Source organism: Macaca fascicularis, chromosome 1 (assembly GCF_037993035.2).
Source record: "Macaca fascicularis isolate 582-1 chromosome 1, T2T-MFA8v1.1".
NCBI classification, from domain to species: Eukaryota; Metazoa; Chordata; class Mammalia; order Primates; family Cercopithecidae; genus Macaca; species Macaca fascicularis.
The window spans coordinates 16,004,076-16,024,736 of record NC_088375.1 but is presented as its reverse complement, the minus strand read 5'-3'; the positions used below and the strand labels follow the sequence as shown (position 1 = coordinate 16,024,736).

General features: G+C 39.4%; 1 protein-coding gene across 17 annotated transcripts in view; it reads right to left on the bottom strand.

Annotated features, from left to right (window-relative positions):
• The window catches only part of PCNX2 (pecanex 2), a 309,218-nt gene that overhangs the window by 102,589 nt on the left and 185,968 nt on the right, over positions 1 to 20,661 (bottom strand). For 16 of the 17 annotated variants that reach the window (XR_012414710.1, XM_015440348.4, XM_005539760.4 and 13 more), the window contains 2 exons: positions 10,408 to 10,516; positions 4,409 to 4,538 (listed from right to left, as the gene is read on the bottom strand). Coding sequence is in view for 16 of the 17 variants with exons in the window: in XM_015440348.4 (XP_015295834.3) it covers positions 4,409 to 4,538; positions 10,408 to 10,516 (239 nt within the window). In the remaining variant the exon portion in view is untranslated. The remainder of the gene's footprint in view (positions 1 to 4,408; positions 4,539 to 10,407; positions 10,517 to 20,661) is intronic. The other variant, XM_065545159.1, reaches the window with a different exon arrangement.

The window sequence follows — 20,661 nt, the reverse complement described above, 5'->3', positions numbered from 1 at the left end:
AGTGACTTACTTGTAGAAAATAGAATGGGAGAGAATTGATTAGGCCAGAAAAATCAATGTAACTTTTATTAATACCTTACTCACTAGAAAACTTTTGCTGAAGCCCTGAGGCCACCATGCTCTCAGGAAGCCAAACCTCTCACTCACCCAGAGATTACACGGAGAGGTTCTGAGACTACACGAAAAGAGAGAAAGATGTCCAGTTAGTCCCCAGCACTTCCAATTCCCTATTTCAGTCCCAGTCACCACCTTCATAAGGGTCCCCAAACCACAGCCACTCAGCCCAGCTCTTCCCAAATTCCCGACCCATAGAAGCCATGAGATATGACAAATTGTTTCCTGTTGTTTTAAGACAAAAACTAAGGTTTACAGAGATTTGTTATTGAGTAATAGATAACAAGAACACAAAGGCAAACTGTTAGAGGAATTTAGGAAAGGAAAGACAATTTTTAATTGTGGTGATCAGGGCAACTTCATGGCAGAGTTGCCATTTAAGTTGGGTTTTGCCAACTAGGTGTGAACAGGAGATGAAGAGGTTGAGGGAGGGAAGGTCATTCTATATGAAGGGTATGATCCAAGGAGAGATTTGGAATGGAAATTGACAGATATGATGTGTGGGAAAGTGTTGTGGGAGATGGGCTGGAAAGTTCGAGAAATAAGGGTCTATATCTGTGCTTTCCAATATGGTAGAATCTCATCACAGGTGGCTATTTAAATTTAAGTGAGTTAAAAGTAAATGGAATTTAAAATTCAGTTCCGGCCGGGCACAGTGGCCCACGGTGGCCTGTAATCCCAGGACTTTGGGAGGCCGAGCCAGGTGGATCACAAGGTCAGGAGATCGAGACCATCCTGGCTAACACGGTGAAACCCCGTCTCTACTAAAAATACAATAAATAAATAAATAAATAAATAAATAAATAAATAAATAAATTAGCAGGGCGTGGTGGCGGGCGCCTGTAGTCCCAGCTACTCAGGAGGCTGAGGCAGGAGAATGGCGTGAACCCGGGAGGTGGAGCTTGCAGTGAGCGGAGACCGCGCCACTGCACTCCAGCCTGGGCAACAGAATGAGACTCTGTCTCAAATAATAATAACAATAATAATAATAATGATAATAATAATAATAAAATTCAGTTCCTCCGTCAGACTAACCCCATTTCAAGTGCTTGGTAGCCCTATGTGGCTGGTACCTGCCATATTGGAGAGCACAGACATAGAACATGTCCATCATCTAGAACTTCCTATTGGACAGCGCTGGTCTCCATGGCATTTCTCCTTGTCCCACAGGCACAATGAGCAACTGCAGGCTTTTGAGGAGAAGAGTGACGTGCTGAGAGCTGTGTTTTAGGACAGCTATCCTAGAGCCGTGTGTGGGCAGAGAGTAGCAAGCAGGTTCGTTAGGAGGCTAGGGTAAAAAGGCAGACAGGGGACACATTTGTCATACACCCCAGTGAGGCACAGCATCAGGGAACAGGAGGTCTGCAGGTTTCAGGACAGGCCAGTTCGGGGAGAAAAGGGACTAGCTGTGATTATCAGGTTACTGGTGATTTATTTACCACTTCCTTGAAGTATTAAAATTGTTTCGGTACACTGCAGCTCTCATTAGAGACCTGCACAAACACAAGTCAGCTTGAAAAGATGTGTGCCAAGCGACTGGAGAGTGAGGGAGCAGGGGTGAAAAGAAAGAGGAAGCCAGGAGAGGGGACTGCTAGGTGGCCTCCAGCACACACACCCAGGCTGGTGGCGGCAGTTCATGGTGGTAAATGTGCTCACTAAAGCTCCGGATGAGAATATCTTTTCAGGCATCCCTTTTAAAGTGATGGAACAACTAGTACAACATTAAACAGGATAAATGACATTACCTGACTGGTCCTTTGTATCAGACTCAAAAGATGGTAATTAGAATGGCCACACAGAAACTCTCCAGTCAGAGCACTAAAACTCATTGATTAGGATTTGAAACTAAAAAAAGTTTTAAATAGATAGAATGAGATTTCCAGAGTGTTTGTAAGGATCCAGATGAGATTTCCTGTCATTTCCTTTCCTGGTGGCCACCACTCTACTGTCGTGATTTCCCTCCACTGATCTTTTCAGCAGACAGGCCAGAGGATGCTGCGTTCTGATGCCTTCACAAAAGGCAACAATAGACCTTCAGCAGACTGGGTTTGGCACCAAGACTCAACTCCTGCAGTGGAGTTGAAAATTTCCTTCCACTTGGCTCTTTCGGAAAGACCTAGGCAAGGGCAGGTATCCTTGTACATCCCCTTAGACCCTGAAGCAAGCCCTCTTCCAACCCATGAGAAGGGCATCCAGAGGCAGACACCCCCTATACATATACAGGGAGCCTAGTGCTCATATCTGTGTTATTTACTGATGAAAAGAATAAACGCGGCAGAAACAGTTCTCTGTGGGACTGAATAAACATAAATCTTGCTCTAGAAGCCCATACATTTGAGTAACCCACATAAACTGACAATTCAGACCCAAGCACCTCACTCAAAAAGGATGGCTGAATTTGGGAAGTGAGGAGACTAAATAACAAAACACCTAACTCCTTTTGCGCAGGTATTAGAATGCCTCCCTCCAAGGTCATCTCTGCACAAAGATTCCCCTTTCCACTTAATATCCTTTCCGACTCAACTGAGAGGTGTTTTACTTCTATTGAATCTTCCCATGCCAGAAAGACTGATTCCCTATCTGAGAACAGGAGGCAAAAAGAAACCTTTTGTACTGAGCACCAAGTTTTAAATACGTTGACCAAGTTTTAAATATGTTGTATTTTCCTTCCCTGTTTAGGTGAAAGCATGAGAAAATGCCCCTCCTCTTATTTACAAGTATTTGCACTTTCCAGAAGCGTGACTTTCAGAACGCCTAAAAGGTCCCCCAAATTGTTTTCTCCTAAAAAAGCTTAAAGAGAAGCCAACTGTGGTAGTTTTCTTTTACTCTCTGGCTCTGTAAATATGCATGTTTCTTTAGACAAATGCAAATGAGCAGCCTTGTTATGTGTGAATTTCAAGACAACTTTACTTTTATTGCAAAATCTACATCTCTTAGAAGAAATCTGCCAGAAACCTGAGGGACCTCCCTCCACTCCTCACGGGCCGGAAGTAGGGCTCACTGGTTTGATTAGTTTTCACCAGGGCACCCCTAAACGTGAGATTGTCCGAAGGAGATCCCCCCAGTCATGGTAAACACCCACTAGCATGGGTCAAGCTGGGACAGGAACTTCCCCGCAGAGCAGTCGGAGAATAATCATCCTAGCCCAGGCTCACGTGGTGCTTACTTTGTGGCAGCTCCTGTTCTTGGTGTTTTATGTATGTTAATTCATTTTCTTTTCACAAGTCTATGAAGTAGGTCCTATGATTTCACTTCCATTTTACAGGTGAGGAAAAGGAGGCCTGAAATGATCAATGTTAAGTGGGAGGGATGAGGTGTGAACTCAGGCAGGCTGTGTTCTAATCCCTAAGCCACACACCTGTGCCAGAAGGATGCACATTTTATAAACCATCTCTCGGGAGAAGCGTGAAACCACGGGTCTAACTTAATGATGGCTTTTGTGAGACATAAAAGACACACTGTAAAATGCTAGCACTCTGCAAAATGTGAATAAATTATGGAAAAAGGATTAGGGTTTAAAAGTAATAAATAGCACAAGTATGGTTAATAAATTAGGGCAGAGGAGATTGAAATGGAAGACGTGCTGTAACACATGGAGCAATCCAGAGTTCTCTGTCCCAGCTGAAGACTGCTGAAGACACACGCTTTCCTTCCCTGCTAGCTATTCTCAAGACCTCCCCCCACAAATCATGAAGAGGTCTTTAGGATTACTTGGTGAACCATCAATTCTCTCTTCAAACCTTCCCGTAGGAATAACATTCCTACTTCATCAATCACCAATTGCTCAAGGAAATTTATGACAGGTCCAAATAGTGGCCACAAATTTTATGGCACCCAGAAAAACTGGTGATCTCTTTTCCATACATCTGTGATGGCTGCCCACTTATACAAGACTGTCTATTTAGAATGCTCATAAAAGCGATGCTACAGACAGGAAAAAAAGATGCCATCCAGGGACCATCTTGGCATATCAAAGGACATTACCAGTGGCTTGTTAAACAACCTTCCCTTAGGTCACCTACGAAAATTTGGCAGTGATAACTCTTCCTTCACAACTGATGAAACCCGGACTAGCATTCGTTGGCTAATTTGAAATCAGTCATGTTCTTTCCAGATCCCTGAGACCCAAGAGCTGAGTCACTGAACGGAGGAAGTCATCAAAAGAGACAGGTTTGGCCTGGCCCCACAGCCGGGGGAAACCTGGAGCCAGGGACCCTCTAACAGAGGAAGGCAGAGGAACCTTCTGAAGCGCACACTGGAGAAAAGGAATTGAGCACTGATTTTAGGATCTTACTTGTAGTTTTTCTCCCAGAATTTCACTGGCCTGACATACGATGTGATGAAAATGACACTCCCAAGAAATGGGCTCAATGGGGTAGAAAAGATTGACGTGGCAATCGTCTGAAAGAAAAGCACGGCAGAATCTGAGAATGTTGAGTTAAGGCAAAAAAAAATATTATTCCTATATTTTTAAAATATTATTTCAAATTTTGATGAGTTTTCACTAAAGCCATTTTTTCCACCAAAGAAAGAACAAAGGACACACACTTAATCTCTCTATGTATAGATTTATAAACATAAAACTTTCAGTAGTACCCTGCTACGTCTCATTTTACCACCATGTAAACCAAATGATTCTCATAAAAATCTCAGCGGTCTTAGTCTGATTCATGGCAAAGATTTAATATCTAAGGATTGAAAAGAACAGTTTCTCTTTACTAAGATTATTAGCTGAACAAAACACACTAGGGTACATTTACTAAAGTATCAAGTAGCTTTGTAAATAATTAATATTAGACGATACTTTTTGAAAACAAATAATAGAATTGTTCGGGAAGGTAGCATCTGTTTCTTGAAGAATGTTTTCCCACTGTTCGAAATATCTATCCATCTATCTACCTGGGTAGATGCATACGCAGATAAACAGATACTGTATATTGAACACCATTGGTTCAATTCAAGTCATATCTAGTTTTTAAGCAAAGAACACCACATGCACATGAAGTAAGTGTTTTGTGGGCCAAGTTGCTTCTATAGGCACTCTTACATGAGTTTCTCATGTACTGGCATGTGTTAATTTCACACACCTTGCTTGATCAAAGAGGTAACTGCTCAATATTAAACTTAGCATGTCTGTTGCTTTTGGCTTAAGCCCATCGGATCTTTGGTGATTAGTGGCGAGGAGCCAGAAGCAACAGTTCTCTGAGCAAGCTGGTCCCTTCAGGTCTCACTCCATCACTGGAGACTCCCAGCTGCCAATCACTCACCATCATTGTGGTGCAGAGGTTCTGTGGGGCCTGTGGTTGGAAGTGCAAGAGAGAACTGCTGGCCAGAATCCATGGGGGTGGCAGAAGTCAGTGGAGAGCCAGATTGCCCAGGTCCTGTAATATGGACATCCTTCCTGGTCCTAGGGTAGGTATTAGGACTTGGATCATTCTACTGCAGATCTGATCTGACCTCCTACAAGGCTTGTCTTCTGCTGGGAAGTTGTTGACAGCTGTATCTCTCTCACTGCTGAACTAAGGGGGTCTTATTTCTGTAACCCATGTTCAAAAAGTTCTGGCACAGAGTAAAAAGGAAATGCTTGGCACAGACAGGAAGACTCTGCATTTCATTATCAAGAATATAGAAGTAACTCAGACTTCTAAGTGGTTTAACATAACGTTAAACAAATTATGTGATAAAGGGGTGGGGATGGAAGTAGGGATTCCCTAATAGTCCCATTTATATGTAAGATATAAAACAGGAGCGAGTCTTGCGCTGTCCACACTTTCACATACATTTTAGTAGATTTAAAATCAGATTAAAAAAAAAATTATCCGGGCATTGTGGTGCACACCTGTAGTTCCAGCCACACAGGAGGTTGAGGTGAGAGGATCTCTTGAGCCCAGGAGTTTGAGGCTGCAGTGAGCTAGAATTGCACCACTGCACTCCAGCCTGGGCAACAGAGTGAGACTCTGTCTCAAAAAAATCATGATTTTTTTTTTCAAGAGTGACTTTTTTTTTTTTTTTAAACTTTCGATTTACTCCCAAGCATTTTCAGGAGTAAAATGTCACATCCTCCACTAATAATACATTCCAATGTTGAATTGTTTAGGTATCAAAAAGATCTCTATTGTGCTGCAATTTAAATCCAATTCTTTTTATTTTGACCTAGGTTCAAATAGAGAACTACAGAACAATACGCTACTGTAATATCTATTATCACCCATCAGTTTCCTCTTCTGAAAGCTGAAAATACCTAAATACTTCTGCCACAAAACACAACATATTAGCTATTATGCTCCTTGTCATTGGAAGAAAAGGGAATTGCACGGAAGATATCACTGCGTGAAGGTATTGAAAAAAATATTAGAAAGCAGAGTGAGGTCAGAGCTGGAGTTTTCTGAGGGGCTGTGTTGAGAAGAAAGGAAGAGGGAGAAGTCCCCACATCAGGGGACAGAGGGTGTGATGAGGCTTGCAGAGGAACCAGGACAAAACCAAGTGGAGCCAGGGCTGGGCAGATGTGCTAATATGTGATTATCTGGCTAAGTCTGTCTAATTTTTAGAACACAGGGGTCCTGCATGGTCTCTACACATATTAAAAGGGGGGCTGATTGGTTCTTGTTTTTGATTCTAAAATTTCCCTAGAGATTACATTGTACATTTTTTAAATGCCAGAAACAATTATCCAAAATTTAAGAAGTGAGGAAACCGTGCTAGTCTAAAAATAAAGTTCAATGTGGTAGGAAAGGAAATGACGTTTAACAGGTTAGAGGGAGTGTGGCAGTGAATAAAGAGGACCTTTTTTTCAGGAAAGATCAGTAAAGAATTATAGCACACTCTGGGCAAATAGGAAAGGCTGTCACTACTACTGGCAAGACAGCGCCAAGAAAGAAGAGCTACTAAGAGGAGTAGGCGCATAAAGCCCACTTTATTTCTTTTTTTTTTTTTGAGACTGAGTCTGGCTCTGTCGCCCAGGCTGGAGTGCAGTGGCCGGATCTCAGCTCACTGCAAGCTCCGCCTCCCGGGTTCCCGCCATTCTCCTGCCTCAGCCTCCGGAGTAGCTGGGACCACAGGCGCCCGCCACCTCGCCCGGCTAGTTTTTTGTATTTTTTAGTAGAGACGGGGTTTCACCGTGTTAGCCAGGATGGTCTCGATCTCCTGACCTTGTGATCCGCCCGTCTCAGCCTCCCAAAGTGCTGGGATTACAGGCTTGAGCCACCGTGCCCGGCTAGCCCACTTTATTTCTAAGAGAAACAGCTGAGAGATTAACCTAAGGGGTAGATGATCACTCCTTCAAAAGCACACTTAAAATGCAAACATCTATTATTTGTTTTGTTTGTTTTTTGTTTTTTTTTTTTGAGATGAAGTCTCGGTCTGTCGCCCAGGCTGGAGTGTAGTGGCCCCATCTCAGCTCACTGCAACCTCTGCCTCCCAGGTTCAAGTGATTCTCCTGCCTCAGCCTCCCAAATAGCTGGGACTACAGGAGCCTGTCACCACGTCCTGCTAATTTTTTTGTATTTTTAGTAGAGATGGGGTTTCACCGTGTTAGCCAGGATGGTCTCAATCTCCTGACCTCATGATCTGCCCTCCCCAGCCTCCCAAAGTGCTGGGATTACAGGCGTGAGCCACTGTGCCCAGCCAGAAAGCATCAATTATGAAAAGATTTTAAAAAATCATTAGAAGTGCAAAAGGATGCACCAAGTAGAAAGCAGCCCTCCCAATCTCTGGGTTTACTATAGAGAATCTGGCTAAGTCTATCTAATTATTAGAAGACAATGGTCTTGCATGGTCTCTACACATATTAAAAGGGTGAATATTCTCATCTTTCCCTGGAGGTTACAAGCTCAGAAGCTAACAGAGGCTATGGAGGGAGAAAACATGCTAGTACTAGAAAAAGCAATTTACCAAACAGTGCCCTGCTGGCCTGAAAGCTAATTCAATTCCAAAACAGAGCAAATTAGTCCCTTTTCAATGCTGATATGGAGCCCACAGCTTCTTAATAGAGTGATAAAATAATTAACATTTCAAAATTAGCCAAGATCCATGGTTGACACTTAATAACTTAATAGCTTTGTCTGGGTGGCATGTATATCCAGTTTTTCAACTATTTATCTGATTATAGTTTGAACAGCATGATGTTGGACTCCAAGGAACAAATATCTTCCTTTACAACTGAGGAAGGATGAGGGGGTGTCCATGGGTACGGGGGAGAGGGTAAAGATACTGTCAGTGGCCAGCCTCCAGGGAGGTCAATTTGAAGGCTCTGTATCTTAGCAGAAGGGGTGGAAGTGGGTGTCACTAACAGGGCCAGGCTTAGGAACAAAACAAGGGGGTCCACTGAGTGTTCTAAAACGGAACCACCAAATGCCCAATAAAATTTGCATCTCGAATGTTTCCATGTTGTAAGGCAATTAGTCTATACATCGTGAAAGTATTTAAATTTAATGCTCACTGTGCACAAGCTGAGATAAATCCTAATGCTGTCTTTATTCTTATAGGACTTATTAAGTGCCAAATACCATGTGCTCATGTGTGAACCCTCAACACGAATATAGGGCAAGTATTTGAAAATTATGGTTCCCAGAACAGTCTTAATTCAGTCGTGGAACTCCAAGGAATAATAAGTAATATTGAACTCACCTAACAAGGCATAAACATCAACAAGAAATGCTACAGACAGATGCAAGTCCAAAGTTATGACATCAGGAATTATAACTTCAAGTTTTAAATTCTTGGTGCAACTCCTCAACAACAAATTTGCGTTAATCTAATCATTTTCATTGAATAAACATGCTTTAAATTCTAAAAAGGAAACTTTAGAAATACGTCAGAAAGAGATTAAAAATCAACTCAATATTTCACCTGTTTTTGTTTTAAAGGACTCTATTTGGAAAACTGAAATTACTGGCTTTATAGAAAGTGACTGCAGCTAAAGGGAAAGGGTGGAGCACAAGCTCAGGCTTTGCAAATATATATATAATTTTTCCTTAGCTTGTTCTGCCAAATGACCTTGAAACACTTTAGAAATATTAATGCACATCTAAGAATAGGAACATAGAACAATGTGTATTGTGAGATCCACTCTTCGTATGCTTAACTTTTTTTAAAAAAAAGTTATGGGCCTGGAAGAAATCATTTTTCAAAATATAAAATATATTATTACTCAAGGATTATCCTAAGTATGTTTCCATTCCTGTACACCAAGTTAAGATCCTAGAGATTCCTTAAGAATTGTCTTAATGAGCCTTATGTAAATTTCATATGGAAGAGAGCGCTGAGTGGTCATTCAAGTTAGCTAACAGCAGCCCTGATGGATTGCCAGAGTTTAGAACTGTGCTTCACACACACTGATGGCATAAGAATCACCAAGAAAGCTTGTGAAAAGACAGACTCCAGGATCCCGGCCCGTGAAATTTGATTTAAAAAGTATGAGCTGGGCCCAGGAATCTACTTAGTTTAATTAGTTCCTCCAGGGATTCTGATGCAAGTAGTCCCTGTTTCCTGGGAAACACACAGGTTTAAAAACTCTAAATTCAGTGGGAAGGAAAACCTTTGAGGACGTATTTTAGGTCTGAGTCAAATTTTAATTAATCTCTTTCTTCGAGAGTATTTTTAAAGCAATTTCTCTCTCCGCTTCCCCTTACCCACATGTGCACATATATAAAACTTAGCTATCAATGTCAAAGTGATGTTTAGAAGGAGCATCTCAAAATTTGTTATGAAGTAAATTAAAATTATTATGTAAACACTGTAAAATACACATGGAAACCAAGGCTTCCTGCCTAATAGCCACTAAAAGACCATAATTTAAGTTGTTAGTCTTCCAAATGCTGTTTGTACCTAATCTTGGGTTTCTGAACATCACTGAAGTACAATATGATAACCATACTATAAAATAATATACACTTGATAAAAATGTATTGAATGCATCAACCCTATCCACAATGTTTAATAACAGCAAATGTATTTGCACTATTTTGCACAAGGTGACTCAATCATTTAAGCAGTAACTTTCCATTTAAAAGACAGGGTATCTTAATGCAGATCTGGGCATGGGAAATGGAAGGACCAGAAAAAAAAAATAAAAGTAACTCCTGAATATGCATTAGGAAGCAGGAAGAGTTCAAAATTAAGAAGTATCTTTTAAGGCTAAGTGGCCTAAAGGGATCCAAAGTGCCTCTTCATGTCCCCATTAAAATGTAATCTTAAAGATTTTACAATCTTTTTATTGCCAGGGGTCAATGAAAAGCTTGCTTCCGTAAAATGTGAATCTCAGCTGGAGGGTGAAAATAGAAGCAGAAAGGATACGAGGAATGGCAAAGAGCTGAGCAAACACGTGAAACGAAGAACCCCAAGCCATCTGCCAAGGAGCCACATACGTCAGGACAAACTGTAACTTGTGAAGCAGGTCCCCGAGCTGAAAGTAAAAAAAAAAAACAATTCATCAGAGAGGACAATGACAACAGTGGTAACTGCATCAAGGTCATTCAAAGGACATTTGTCAAGGTTAGGAAGGGGCAGTGGGGCAGTGAAACTACTGTCTGCCTTCTCACTCTTATCTTCCTGCATCTCTTATGCCATGCAGCCATTTATTGATATTTTAAAACAGCAACAGGCTGATCAGAAGAAACCTTGCATGGTTAATCTCAACAGATTTATTATTTCAACCTACATATATGGTGTATCTCTTTGCCTTTCTCAGAAAAACAACTGCAGCTTGGTCTTTCCTCCTTCATATTGGATCTTTTGGAGGGAGTACATACAGAAACCTGTCATCCTTTGACATTGTTAAGGTTTTTGTTAATTTCATTTTACCTCTTCAGCTGCTCCTACTGGAGAAAATAGCTCCATACCATTGAATTGCAAGTTACAAAGTACTTTAGAAAGCTAAGACAGTATATGAAGCTATTGCACTGGCCAGACAAGCCAGCACAAGGAAAAACCGAGTTTTGGGAAGATATCGAAAATACAGAAGAGAGACCTCACATAGGGTGAACTGTTCAGTGGTTTGATTGGAGATGGAGATTATGAATGTGCAGGGAAGGATAGAGAAGGATGGACTACTCTGGCTTTAGATCTCTGCATTGTGGTAAGAAATGGCTGATGAATCCCAGATGCAAAATTCTGCTGCTGTCACTTCTAGATGCGGTCAGTCAGCATCCCACCAGGATTTCTTTCCCCAAAATCAACATCGGACCTTCTTCCATAATGAAAACTTCAAATAGCATGCCATGTTTGTTCCCAGACTGGCTAGCATTTGAGACAATAAAATACATTCACCAAGGCCGTGATGTGAAATGAGAAGAAAAAATACAATCTTTAATTAGGCTCAATAGCCATTATATAAAACAGAAGGTCACAATGAAAAGAGGGCAAGGATTGGGCAATGGGGCCATTAAGAAAGCATTCAAGGAACCAAGATAACTGAGCCCTTCTGTGAAAAGCCAACCTGGTGATTTTGGAACCAAAAGATGAGGTGACCCTGATTTGTTCCATGAAAATGTAATAAAGCAAAGGGAGGTTAATTAGAATCCTCTCCAAATCTTTGCCTCACTTTTCTGGTCTCTACTGATTCTCATAAATATTCTGGTTTTGGAGAAAAACTTTAAAGTAGAATAAAACATTATTGGATAGGCCATAGTATATGAACCAAGAATAAAAGGTCTCTCAAAGGCACAGCAAACATAGAGAATCCTTAAGAAGTCACAGGCATCTGGTTATGTATAGAAACCCTGACCTAGAAACATGTCCACCAGAGACTCTAGTTACAAACCTAGCACTGAGTTTTAGGTGAAAGCTGAAGAATTTTAGATAGAAGAGAATGGAAGAATGATAGGGAGGGTGGCAGATGGTGAGAGGGAAATAAAAAAAATACGGGAAACAGGGAAGACAAAGGGAGGATAAAAAAAGCAAAGAAAAGAAAAATGAAAGAGAAAAACTAGATGATGTGATCAGGCTTGTGGAACTATAAGGAAATATGAATTCCAGGAAAGGAAAAAAGGAGTTTGTTTTTTGCTCATAACTTTTCACTTTCTTTGCTCTCACTCACTTGCGTCAACCATAGAGGAATGATCTCGATTGGTTTCCAGGATATTTCAGAAAGGCCACTTTGGTTTTAATCCTGGGGTTGATTTCAGCCTCCTGAATCCATTCTAGATGGGACTCCACAGCCCCCAGTGCCTTTGAGAGTTTGTCAATTGAAAGAGCAGCCTTTCAGTCTGTCAACCTGAGGTCCAGTCTCACAAGTTTACATAAAATACAGTCGTTTCCCAACCACCTTACTTTTTACCATCATTAGGTGACTTCTACAGATCAAGAAACGGATAGTTCTAACACAACTTCAAACTCTTGACTCACTTCTGTGAAGAGATAACGATTTGCATTAAAAGCCAATGTCATTTCCTTTTATCTCCACCGTTAACCCAACCAGAAGGGGAACGCGTCAAGGGCCCAAGAGAGGATATGACTTCTGGGTTACCAACCAGCGCAAAAGTGGTGGTGGGCTCTCTTGCTCATATATACCTAACCAAACTCTACCAGAAAAAATACCTCTGGATTTGAAATCTTCTAGTCACCCCACTATTAAGAATTCTTAGTTGAGTTATTAAGAATTAATCTTGTGACTCATGTCTAGGTGAAAACTGCAAGCATGAACAAGATTACCTCATAAGATACATGGCCCCCAAATGCCCTAAAAGTGAATCATGAGTTATGGAAAGTTACTCCTGTTAGGTTTTCTGTGTATTCCTGTATCCTGGGAGGCATTTAAGCCACCTTTTGAAAAAGCTGATAAGTAGGTCAGTTACAGCAACTACAATCAGACTGGCTGCCCCAGGGAAAGCTTTATCTGCAAGTTTGAAGCTCTAACAAGTGAAACTTTGCAGCGTTATGATTAAATGAATCTATTACAATTATTTTCTGCTTAGCACAGCAACTTCTATTTACACATAAGCAAAACCAGTAATCAGACATCTAAGGATTCCAGATACAAGCACTCTTCTGCTCTAATTGCAGCCGAACCCCCAGGTGTCCTTGTTCTTTTCCTTTGACTCTCTATGCCTTTTTTTTTCCCATGAACTTTGTGAAGAATAAAATACGTGCTTTGTAAAGCTTTTCAATATGAAGCTCACAAAACAGACTCCACCGTTCTCAATCATTGAAGAAGCCAGATCTCCTGAATGTCATTTCTTTCTGTAGTAATGATTCCTCCACAACACAGTAATTGTGATGCTCCTCTATGAAGCCCACCAGAAAAAGGATGTGTTCTAGATGAGTCAGATGCTAACGCATGCCAATATTTAAAAGCATGGGCTTGAGGGCACGCTGCCTGAGTTTGAATCCCAGCTCTATCTCTGGTCATACATTTCTGGATCTATAAACTGGAGATGATAATAATACCTCCTCAAAGTGTCATCTGAGGATGAAACGGCTTCATCTTTGTTAAAGACTTAGAACAGTGCCTGGCAAACATAAGTGTTACAAAAGAGTTTGATAAATGTTAGGACAAGTGGATATCTTATTCACAACCTAGTAATTTTAGAGCCCTCTTATTCCCCAAACTGAAACTTACCAAGTCCAGGTCCTCTCATTTTTCAGAGAAAGAAACCAGGCTCAGAGGGGTTAAGTGGATTGCTTAGATCAGACAGCAAGTTACTGGCCCATCTGAAACCAGAGATCGAAGTTCCTGATTCTCCATCCAGTGATATTTCTTTCACCCAACTTTACCATGCCTCCTAGAGGCCCTGGGCCTTCTGTGAACTACAGCAATGGGAAGAACCTGCCTGACATGCAGCAGCTACAGAAAGGTCCCCTTTATCCAAGATTTCCTGCTGACAGCAGAGGGGCAGGATCACAAGCATGAACATCACACACTATAGCTGCAGCCACGATTCAGACAAATGATGGCTGCAGCCACGTTCTTTCATATACACAATAAAAAAGGACCTGATCTGCCCTGGAACATCCTTTTCAGTGTAAATGTCTAATTAATAAAATATGATACTACCCAAAAAGCCTGATGACCCTCGAGGGATCTCAAAACGGCAGACTGCTGGCTTACTTGTGCTTCTTGAATGTACAACTCCAAAAAGATTGATTTGGCTCATGTATTTTATTCTTACAGTGTGGAGAGACATGATCCAGGTTTAAAAAGACTCAGCTTCATATTTTCCCTTTATACTTTATCCTTCTCTTTAAGGGTAAAATCAGGTAAAATAATTTAAAATGAGTGTGTATCAAAATAGCAATTTCTAAGCACAAAAGAAAACCTAAATATTGATCATCAATGAGAAAAGTATATGAAGAGGGACCTCCTGCACCACAGTGGCCATTGTGTATAAAATAATGAAACATTTAAGATAAGACTTAATGGAAACAGCCACACCAACACCTTTCCAGTAAGCATGGCCACAAGCATTATAATATTGTATTGAAGTACTTTAAATAGAAATCTCATTTAGATTAGCTATGAACTTGCATCTCCTTAGACAGTTTGAGGTCTTTGTTTTTATGAAGCTTATCTCACTCCTAACATTCTACTTCCAAGATCTTAAATCTCAGCCCTATTAAAATGCATAATAAACTTTATGAGTTACTGGAATATTAGAGAAAACAAAATCATTTGGGTTTTTTCCACTCAAAACACTAGGAAAGGAGTAAAGAAAATCACAATGAGGGCCTGGCACTGTGGCTCACGCCTGTAATCCCAGCACTTTGGGAGGCCTAGGCAGGTGGATCACCAGAGGTCGGGAGTTCCAGAACAGCCTGGCCAACATGGTGAAACCCCGTCTCTACTAAAAACACAAAAATTAGCCAGGTGTGGTGGCACACACCTGTAATCCCATCCCAGCTACTTAGGAGGCTGAGGCAGGAGAATCACTTGAACCTGGGAAGCAGAGGTTTCAGTGAGCTGAGATCATGCCACTGCACTCCAGCCTAGGCGACAAAAAAGAAAAAAAAGAAAAGAAAATCACAATGGAATGGCTGTTTCCCAAAGAAAGCCACCATAAATACTCTCATTTCAAATGACCTATTTTGGAAATACCTTTTCAATTAGACCTAGACGTGCTGTTATATCTCTGCTATAGATAGTAAATACACAAACCAGCTTGAGAGAAATGTCTCCAAATAAAGGTGACCCCAAAACTTTTCCTTGCAAATACATCTGCAATAAGGCATATCTTCACTCTGGAGACACCCCCCTCCACACACACATTGTCCTTCCTTTAATGAAATAACTGGCTACTTACAGAATTTTCTTATATTTGGGTATTGTTTTAGGAAGCTATACATCCATTTGATTAAAGTGCAATTTTCTCTCCAAATCCCACTTATCACCTTTTAGCCTATTGCTCCATCCTTACTAATCTCCCAGATTCATTCTATCATTTTCCCTTTTTTTTGCATTTTGTTTTATTCAGTTAGTTTCTTCTCAGCTTCAGTTAACTTCACCCCAAATTTGGAATTACCAATGTTTGAACTTCAAGGGGTATACAAGGCTGAAAGGCATCGCAGAAACTGGCTGCTGAGTTAACGATGCATGGAGTTCAAAGTGACAGAACAGTGAAGAAATTGAGGCTCTTGAGTGCTTGTAAAGGAGCAGACGAGATGAGAAGAAATCTGGAGATTCATGGGGAACCACATTAATGAATTCAGGTGGGAGCCCAGCTGAGGGATTAAAAGCTGGGAACAAAGGAATTGTGGAAAACCGTCAGATGTTTTGAGGCACAGGTGGTGATATGGGGAGTAGAAAAATGTTCAAGAAGGAATAGAGAAAGCAAAGCTAGTGACATCTCAAATGCAGGACACCATTTTTGGGGGAGGGGAAGCACCACTCCTACAGAATAACAAGTTGTTAACAGAAAATATGATCATTCAATTTGGGGATATGAAATATTTCCAAATAGTAGCTGACAATACAAGACAGAATTTTGTAAAGTAAAAAACTTACTCAGACAATGGTTATAACTCATTACAAGAGTGACTTTCAGGCCAGAAGCAGATTCTACCTCAGTAGACAATGTGTTGGGAGCCCATTAAATAGCATCCATCAGACTTTGCAAAATATTAATGGGCTTCATGGAGCATGGTAATGCGTAAAGGATACCATCCATTATAAAAATAATACAAATAATCAAAGAAGTTGTAAGAAAAAAATAAATTAATAGTTAACTCAAAAAAGGGGGCACCCCCCCACCACCACCCCTGCAACAGTCAGAAGCAAACAGGTAATTTGAAATAAGAATGGTTAAGTCTGAACTGACACCATGCCGACCCAAAGGGAACACAGACATGGATATAGGTCTTAGGAGCTGAGGAATTGCGTTTTAGCATATTTGAATGGGTTCCATGTCCACAAAGAGCAAATTATAAAAAACTTCATTTACCAGTGTTGGGAAAAAGCAAAGAGAGTTTGCCTTCTGCCTGTTGTAGAGTAGATAAAAATCTGTCATCCATGATACACCAAAACCTCAAGTCCTCATAATACAGGGCAGTGGGATTTAAATTTAAACTATTCCAGTAGGGTGAAAATTTAAAAACAAGAAACTAACATAAAAGGCAGTGGAGGATGATAAAACTTCCTCACAGGAGTAAATGCATGAGATCCATTTTTTCTTTTGGCTCCCACGAGTGACAACATACAACATTTGTCTTTCTGAGCCTGGTTTATCTCACTTAACATAATGTCCTCCAGTTCCAATCGTGTTGTTGCAAACTGACAGGATTTTATTCTGTTTTATGGTTGAATAAATTCCATTGTGTATATATACACAGTTTCTTTATCCATTCCTCTGCTGATGGGGACTGAGGTTGATTCCATATTTTGGCTGTTGTGAATAGTGCTATCATAAACATGGGAGCACAGATATCTTTTTAATATGGTGATTTCTTCTCTTTTGGATAGATAGCCAGCCTTGGCATGGCCAGACCACATTTCAGTTCTAGTTTTAGCTTTTTGAGGACCCTGCATACTGTTTTCCATAGTGACTGTATTCATTTGCATTCCCACCAACAGGGTATAAGTGTTTCCCTTTCTCCTCATACTTGCTAGACTTTGTAACTTTCAGATAACAGTCATTTTAACTGGGGTGAGATGATACCTCAATGTGGTTTTGAGTTTCACTTCTCTGATGATTAGTGATGTTGAGCACTTCTTCATATACTTGTTGCCCATTTGTACGTCTTCTTTTGAGAAATGTCTATTCAGAAATTTTGCCCATTTAAAAAAATTTTTTTTTTTTTGGCTATTTAGTTGTTTGAGTTCCTTACATATTTTGGTTATTAATCCCTTGTCAGTTGAATATTTTGTAAATATTTATCTCCCATTTTGGGGGTTGTCTCTTCACTTTGTTTATTCTTTCCTTTGCTGTGCAGAAGCTTTTCAGCTTGATATAATCCCATTTCCCAATTTTAGCCTTTGTTGTCTGTGCTTTTGAGGCCTTACTCAATAAATCTTTGCCCAGACCAACGTCCTGAAGCATTTCCCCAGTGTTTTCTTCTAGTATTAATTGTTTCATAGTTTCAGGTCTTATATTTAAGTCATTAATCTACTTTGATTTGAGTTTTGTGTATGCTGAGAGATAGGATGAAACTAGATGTTTCATCCCTCTGAATACACATATCCAGTTTTTCCAGCATCATTTATTATGTTTTTAAGTTTTTAATTTTTGTGAGTGCATGGTAGGTGTACATATTTATGGGATACACGAGATATTTTGGTATAGGCATGCAATATGTAATAATCACATCATGGAAAATTGGGTATCTACCTCAAGCATGTATCCTTTGTGTTACAAATAATCCAGTTATATTCTTTTAGTTACTTTTAAATGTACAATTAATTTATTATTGACTACTGTCTCCTTGTTATGCTATCAAACTCTAGGTATTATTCACTTTTTCTATTTTTTTTTATACCAATGAACCATCACCACCTCCTCCCAATGTGCCCTTACTACCCCCAACCCAGCCTCTGGTAACCATCCTTCTATTCTCTGTCTCTAAGAGTTCAATTGTTTTGATTTTTACATCCCACAAAGAGATGAGAATATATGATGTTTGTCTTTCTGTGCCCAGCTTTTTTTACTTAAAATAATGACCTCCAGTTCCATCCATGTTGTTGCAAATGATAGAATTCTTTTTTATGGCTGAATAGTACTCCATTGTGTATAAGTATCACATTTTTAAAAATCCATTTACCTATTGATGGACACCTCGGTTGCTTCCAAATCTTGGCTATTGTGAATAGTGCTGCAACAAACATAGGAGTGCAGATATGTCTTCAATATACTGATTTCCCTTCTTTGGAGGCATATAGCCAGCAGTGGGATTGCTGGATCATATGGAAACTCTATTTTTAGTTTTTTGAGGAACTTCCAAACTGTTGTCCATAGTGGTTTACTAATTAACATTCCCACCAATAATGCACAAGGGTTCTCATTTCTCCACATCCTCACCAGCATTTGTTATCGCCTGACTTTTGGATAAATGCCAGGAGATGCTGATGCTGCCAATCTGGGGACCACATATTGCAAATCATTGCACTAAAGGGCTAGAAGCACGGTATTCAATTTTCAAAGCACTAGAGGAAAAAAAAGACCAAAAAAGTTCATTTTGTTCAATAGATGGTAAGAAAGAAAAGGTGGAGAGCCGAAGTAAAAGCATCATGAACATAAAGCCAACAAAAAATACCATGGTAGAAAAAGTCCAAACATATCAGTAATCTCAGCAAATGTAAATAGATAAAATTTGCCTATCAAAATACAGACTCTCAGTCTGCCTTAAAAATTAAAATCTTGTTAGATTTAGAAGAAATATTAAAGTCACCTAAAACTTTTAGGTAAAATAATGTTAAAAAAATTAATACATTTTTACCAAAATAAAGTTTCCTTATCTCTTTTAATAGTAAGCAAAATATTGAGGCTTTTACTCAAAATAGAATAAATGGCAGTACATAATGATGAAAGGAGAGTGTCACCAGGAAGATAAAATAATTGAAATATATACACTTGGCCATGTAGTCTCAAAAATATCTGAAGTAAAAATGGGTAGAATTACAAGGAAAGATTAATAAATCTATAATCATAGGGGAAGATTTTAAGATACCTAGCTCAGAAAATGATAGTTCAATTAGACAATAAATAAGCATATGAAACATTTGACCAACAGAATTAACAAGCTTCATCTAGGAGATATGAGTATTAGAATCTTAAAACCAACCAAAAAAATATAATTTTCAAACATAGGTACATTTACAACAATTGATACCTTACTAAAGTACAAAAGCAGTCTGATCCATGCCAAAAATTAATATCATGCACACTGTTTTGCAATTAAATTAGAAGTCAATAATAAAAAGGTGGCAAAATAATAATTGTAATAATCACAATCCTTTGGATTTGCATGTAATAAAAACAATGGAAATAACAGTTAAGAATAAATTATAATGAAAAGTAGAACATATTTTAAAATGAATGACAATGAAAAGCAGTAGTACCAATTAGAACTTTTAGAACCTAGGTAAAGCAATCTGTAGAGGAGAAGATATTGCCTTAAAATGTGCATCTTAGAAAAGTTTCACAGTCCATGTTGGCAGGCTATTTCCTAATGTAAAAATTTGACAAGGATATTATGAGAAAGAAAATATATTCTTATCTATGAATATAAATGAAAAAAACTCAATGAAATATTTACAAAATGAATCAATAAATGTATAAAAACACATCATCATCAAATTTGGTCCACTTTATAATGATATAGTATTAGGAAAAAATGTTAATGTAATTCACAAAATTGAGAAAGTAAAAAAGAAAAACTGTATGTTGCTCAATTGGTGCAGAAAGGATGTAAAAAATGAACTCAACACCCATTCATAAACATCCCTTACAAGCTAGTCATAAAAGAGTCATTTTTAAACCTCATAGAGGATACCAGAGGTATATGGCAATAAACACCGTACTTAGCAATAGAATCTCAGGATTATTCAGACAAGACGTATCAAGCAAGATGAATCTGATTAACCTAAAATAGAAGAGTGAAAAGAAAATTACTAAGGGAGACTAAAATATAAGCAGAGAGGAAGGAACCTGGGGTAATAGTTTACCATCTGTGAAGTACAGTTTGGGAAATTTTAACTAAGAAGAAAAACAGAAACAATGCAGGGATGACATCATCCAGCAGGAGTAGGCTACTTAGGCAAGTAAATGTGGTATTAATAAAGGAAATGCAACAAACCCTGATTCTTTGATTAGCCGACCTCATGCAGCCAGACACATTCAGACCCTTAAGAGAGCACAACAGACAGAAAACATTATTTTAAGGTCATATTTCATGACTGCTAACTAGCATATCCATAAATGCAAATGAAGTAGACATTGCACACTGAAATTTTACAATCTACCAAGATGTAGGAATGCACAAAACTCAAAGGTCTCCTCTGGACCCCTGAGAATTCAGAACTAAATGTAATTCTGGGTCTGTGTGTTCCTGCATGTGTTGGGATATGGAGCTTTAGGTTAAGGATGTATGGGGAGGTGGGCCATTGAGGAAGGAAGCAAGGGTGGA